The sequence below is a fragment of the Parasteatoda tepidariorum genome, chromosome 11 (assembly GCF_982258835.1).
Source record: "Parasteatoda tepidariorum strain Cologne lab strain chromosome 11, Ptep-v5.0, whole genome shotgun sequence".
NCBI lineage: Eukaryota > Metazoa > Arthropoda > Arachnida > Araneae > Theridiidae > Parasteatoda > Parasteatoda tepidariorum.
The window spans coordinates 17098059-17104058 of NC_141765.1; the positions used below are offsets into that span (position 1 = coordinate 17098059).

Genomic DNA, 6000 nt, shown 5'->3' on the forward strand with positions numbered 1-6000 from the left:
CTGTGGGCGGTTTTAAGCCGGATGCGGAATTCATATCGACCAGCCACCGCAGGGATTCGAACCCGGTTCACCTCATTGGATGGCAAACGTTCTATCCTCTGAATCATCGCGGCTCTGCTTTCTCTGTTGCATTATGCAAAAATATATTTTTCAGTGTAGTAGAATCTCTCATCGTGTCATTTGAATGCATCATAATAACATTGATTGCATTTCTCTCACGTTGATTCGTCAAGGAGCGACGTCCAACGCCTGGTTTAGTACCAATAACAGAAACTCCAATATAACTGATACAAAATTATAAAATAAAATCAAAATTTTAAGCTAAATTAAAATCATCTGACAGTAAGAGTTGCCTCACAAAGAAAAAGCACTGAACAGAAGTAGCAGAACGCTGTAATTTTTAAAGCTTATGAATTATACATTTTCTTAAGCTCAATAACTGAACCAAATGTTTGTGGGGCAAAAGACTTTTGGACTTTGCACTAAATGTAAGACTGCTCAGGCTTCGCCCGAGCATATTCCAAACTGCATCGATTTTAAGATCGACGAGGCTTTTTCAAACCCTCATCTGTTTTTAGACTTTCTGGACATTTTTGAACTTATGGAATTGGTCTAATTAGGATGGACCTCTTGGGGATTAGAAACAACACCAAATGTTTGTTAAAAGTAGTAGAGAAGTTTATGAACTTTTTATTATGAGTTCGAGCCCCCACGAGTTAAATTTTTTTCCCAGTAAAGTTACAAAAATTAATAACTGAGGGAGCTGATGTGAGATTAAGGAGTCCCGCAGTGGACTGATCGTTAAGACACGGTTCCCAGCAGATCACCGAAGTCAAGCATCGCTGGCTGCTGTCAGTGTGCGGGTGGGTGACCACTTGTATCAGTTTCCGTAGGGACCGAGGGTGCGCGGTATTGGTCCTCGTTAAACTGTTCTACCGCAAAGTGCTCGACTTCGCGGGCAGGTCGTCGGGCTACCGAAGCGGGAGTGCCATCCCCTCTGCAGAGGATCAAAATTGTGATGGCATGTCTTCGGATCATCCGCAGGGATGCTTCCCAGACCGTCGCCAATAGCCCATTGTGCAGCTCTAGTGCAACGTAAATGAACTACAAAAAAAAAAGATTAAGGAAAGTCCAATTTTTATATTAATTTAATATAGCTGCCTTGATTAGTGCGAGAATCGTTCTCATATGTTAAACCAGTCTTCTTTTGTGAGGTAGACCTATTCTGCATCTTAATTGTAAAAGAAAACGTGAATGATTCGCGAAAGAGTTGTAGTTGCATTGCTATTGCTTTGTTACCAATAATTTCTGATTCTGGACTCATTTGTTCCAGCATTTATCCTCCTTATTACATTTTAACCACATCAAAACATACAATCTATGTTTTTTCTTAAAATTATTTTTTTTAAATTTGAACGGAGCGTGTTTAAATTAAAGCTAGATTTAAAAAAATAACTAATTAAAATGGAAATAATTTCATTTTTATTTTTAATATAATGGGACTAAACATTTACCTTTTTAAGTAAAGTGTGTTTGATTTCAACTCCACGGAAATGGTCGAGAAAGTCTTGGCCGAATCTCTGAACACCCGCATAGCGCCAATCAGCGGCAAGTTCTGTTCCACTTCGAATGCGATGTGTCTCCCCATAAGTTATCAAGGTGAAATCTGTATCAGTTATTCCTGTCCCTAAAGTAAAAATTAAGACATTCATTTTTACGTACGTAATTCAGAAAAATAAAAAAAAAAAAAAAATAAAAAGCTCTACGCATGATTTTTCCATTCATACATATACGAATGCAAAATTTACTTATATTTAAAAATATTACCTTTTTCCAAAAATCAGGTGTTTTACTTAAGTTTTCTTCATCAAACGTTTGTATTTTTACTCTGTTAATTTGAGAGATGAGTTTAGTCAGATAATTTTCTGACTGTCATCAACTAGTGGTGGTGTTTGGTTACATAGAGAGAAATGAGGTTAGTATTCTGCAGTTTATTGATTCAAAAATGAACAAAACTGATTTGAAAGTACTGAAAAAGTATCGAAGCAAGTCCTGAGAAGCTTAAGCTGAGAGACGATTTTAATTTTCAGCATGCAATGACACTAAGCAATCGGCGCACATGTGAGGCTATGACTGCTTTACAATGTGCAAAATTAGTTCCGTGCATCATTCCAGTCACCAAATCTTAATACAATAAAGCATTAATAGGAGTTAATCGAACAGAAAATCAGGAAGGAGGAAATAACATAAAAAGAAATGCTTATATTTGTCATAGTAGAGGAATGGAATTAAATAACGAGAAAAGATCTTGAATCAATCTCAAATAGGCTGAGAGAGGTTCTAAAAAAAGAGGATAGCCAACAAGATATGAAGTCACAAGTAATTATTGTAGACATTTTTGCCAGTGTACGTTTTTGACAAGCACGATTTTAGCCAATTAAGTTAGAATTTATAATTTTTTAAAAATTTTATTATCAGGTCATTGTTGTTTTTACCATACAAAGGAAAGCCGTTACAGGGAATTTATAAAAAATGAAGACTCCACACACATTTACTTAATGATCCATGCGTAAACATAATAAAAAAAATTCGTATGCGAACTTTCGGTGGTCAATTAATTTCTTTTCAATTTTAGGGTTCAGGATAAAAAATTATGTAGTTTAAAGTGATGTAAAAATTTTAATAAAATCGCTCCATTAAATTTTTTATTATTCTTATCTACTTAACGTATTGGCAAATAAGTTCCCTGTAGTATTTGTTACTTACGTTTGCGAACCTAGTCACTTGCTTTTGTCACCTGTACGTGCTTATAAATTTTTACTGGTGTTATTTAAAATCTTAAAAAATATCTGGTGTTCCGTAATGATCACCCTTAATATCTATTTTTAGAATCTTTCTCAAAAAGCAAATCAAAAAGTATGTCTATTAGGAGTTGGAAATAATATTTACACTAGGAAAACAACAAAAACATCATCGGTATCAAAAAATTCACCACTGGGGAAGGCTGGACTAACAATATCAAAACCTGTTTCATTGCTGGATGATACAAAGAGGAGTTGAAATGGGAATATTAGAAACGCTTCGAAGCTTTATCGGGAAAGCAAACTGGTTTTGATCTTTTCTGTCCAGCCTTCCTTAGTAGTGTTTTGCTAAAATTCAAGTGCCTCTTTTGTTTTTTTCCTCTTGTTTAAATACTAATTTGTTATTCCAACTGTGTATATGAATTAAAAAACTGTGTAATGAATTGAAAAACTGAGAAAGAAAATCCTTTGAAAGAAAATGAAAGAAGAATTTTTTTCAAACCGAGCAATTTCAATTCCGCTTTAACAGTTTTCCACAGATATATTTTATGACTTAATTTACTTAAAAGTATAGGTTTAGGTATGAAATTTTAAAATATTACAGAATGCTTTTCTTGCTTATTTATTTATTCTCATAAACCCGCTGGCTTGTGTGCTCATTACAAAGAACGTATTATGAAATTTTAGTGGTTAAGGGCACCGGACTGCCATTGTAAAAATGGGGTTTGATTCTGATTGGTGGCTTGAACCTCATCAAGCATCAGATCGATGGGTACCGTCTTGTTTTGGAAGTAAAGACGACTTGTGCGCAGTATACTGACGACTATTCTACAATCATGTCGTTGGTCATGGAATAGTGAAACCTTAATCTCCATTCAACGGGCTGTTGAGAGATTGCTTTACTAAGTCGAACAGATAGCGGAACTAAAAGGACCGCATAAAAGATATATCCATGGTCACGACGAGATTCGAACCTCGTTACATTTATTCGACAGTGCGTTTAGCGGAAAGGAGAAACCTCTCGGGCATGGATGCTCCAAGGTAGGTACTTTATTTACAGCACAAGTGGCTATTGTGCGACGGACTAGGAAACATCCTTGAAGATGATCCAAGAACATGTCATCACAATTTTGATCCTCTGTAGAGGGGATCTCATTTGTAAGGCCACTTCCTTAATTTAGGTATAAATCTGAAGGGGAAAGGAAATTTTCTCCAGATCTCTGTAACCATGGTACTGCTTTGAGACAGACCACAGGACTTTCGATTTCACAGAACTTACGAGGATGCTGTAGATCATTTTCGTCACGCTAGAGATACACAAAGGGCTATTGGCGACAGTCTGAGAAAAATCCTTGAGGAAGATCCGAAGACGTGCCACATTTGATCCTCTGCTGAGGGGATGGCACCCCGCTTCGATAGCCCAAAGACCTGCACGCGAAGTCGAGTACTTAACGGTAGAACAATTTAACGAGGACCAATACCGCACACCCTCGGTCCCTACGCAGACTAATCCAAGTGGTCACCCACCGGCACACTGACCGCAGCCAGTGATGCTTGACTTCGGTGATCTGCTAGGAACCGTGTCTTAACGATCAGCCCATTGCGGGGCTGCTCTAAATGAACTATTGCATAAGCAGTGAAGGCAAAGCTCTAAACTAGCCCAAACAACGTTAACTTCTCTTGCTTGAACTTATTTTGAAAATTTGTTTATCATTCTGTATTATAACATAAAAAGATTTAACTCTTTAGTTTCGATTTTTTTAATTATCGTATTGAGTTTAGAGAAGATTTACCCCTAGATTTATCTCTATGTTGTTTTTCTCTAACTTAGTTATTTGTTCTTCAACTTGAAAAGGGCCTATAACACGTACTTTGTAATGAGAACACAAGCCTGCATATGAAACCATAAATTTAGCTAAATTGAGCTCAGTGACTCGCTAAATTGCTAAATTTACAAGACTATCGTTCGTAAAGAGAATCTTAAAATAGAGAGAGTATGAAAATAGCCCTGGTTATGCATTAACAGAAGTTTCTGATAAAAGGTTAGATTTTGTTAATTTTCCTTACAATTTGCTTTATTTTTGTTACTTTCAAGCCAAATGTATGTATCTGTTAAAAGCTGCAATCAATTTAAAATAAATTTGTTTGTAGTAACATAAGGCTAATTTAAAATCATCTTAATTGAGTGTATTATGATTGCTTAGCATTAAGAGTAGTGATTTTTTCAAATTATTATTTTTAAAACACTTTAAATATTTTCACTAAACGTACTTTCTAAACAAATATTTTATTTTCAAGTTTTCACAAACGAAAGTTAATATTTGAAAATGCTACGAGTATTAAAATTGCCACGATTCAAATTAAAAAAAAATTACGGACTTTGATTAATTTTCAGATTTTAGTGTGTTGTAGATTGTTTACTAGTGAAATAAGGTGACTTTTTTTCAAAGAAATTAAAATTTTTTAAGCTCTTTATGTGATCCCCCCCCCCAAAAAAAAATGCGCTCTGTAAACAAATATTTTTACTTCCTACTTTTCAGGATTGAAAGTTAGTTTTTTCAAATGTTACAAGATTCATAATTGCTATTTTCAGGTAGAAAAAAATAAAGATGAAATTTCGGAACGCATTCTTGTACACAAACGCCGAAATTGTGCTAAACTGTTTATACTTTACTACTTTAAGAAAATATAACACCTGAAAATTTAAAAAAACTTGTTACAATTTCTTATAAGGAAATAAATTAGCTATAGCAAAAAAAAGTTTTAAAATTTTTCTTTGAAAATATGTTTTAGATGTGCAAATTTTGGAGAGGAAATGGTGTGAAACGGCAGCAGCAATGAATGATACACTTTTTATAAAATATATTCATTAGTGGGAACTAACTTACAACAAAAACGAAACCACTGTTTTTCATAGTTTGTATTGGAAGGCGTTATTTTTTTAAAAAATTAATATAGTGAGTTGTGCGATAGAAAAAATAGTTAAGTTTTGACTACATTTCGAAAGTAGTTTGCAATCACTACATTTAACTAAAAAAATTGTAGTTAAGTACAATCAAAGATGTCAATAATTTAGAGAATTAAAGTATGATATAGCATTTTGATTATCAGACAGTTAATTTCCTTTTAATATTTATGAAATAATTTTTTTAGTAGTTGATTGTGAAATTATAATGTTTTTTTTTTTAACGTGAAGTTA

At 34.2% G+C, this 6000-nt stretch overlaps 1 protein-coding gene across 1 annotated transcript in view; it reads right to left on the reverse strand.

The window, feature by feature from the left end:
- LOC107451012 (sarcalumenin) overlaps positions 1-6000 on the reverse strand; it is a 42512-nt gene that overhangs the window by 1902 nt on the left and 34610 nt on the right. The window contains exon 6 of the mRNA XM_016066964.4: positions 1515-1687. Within this exon, the coding sequence (XP_015922450.2) occupies positions 1515-1687 (173 nt within the window). The remainder of the gene's footprint in view (positions 1-1514; positions 1688-6000) is intronic.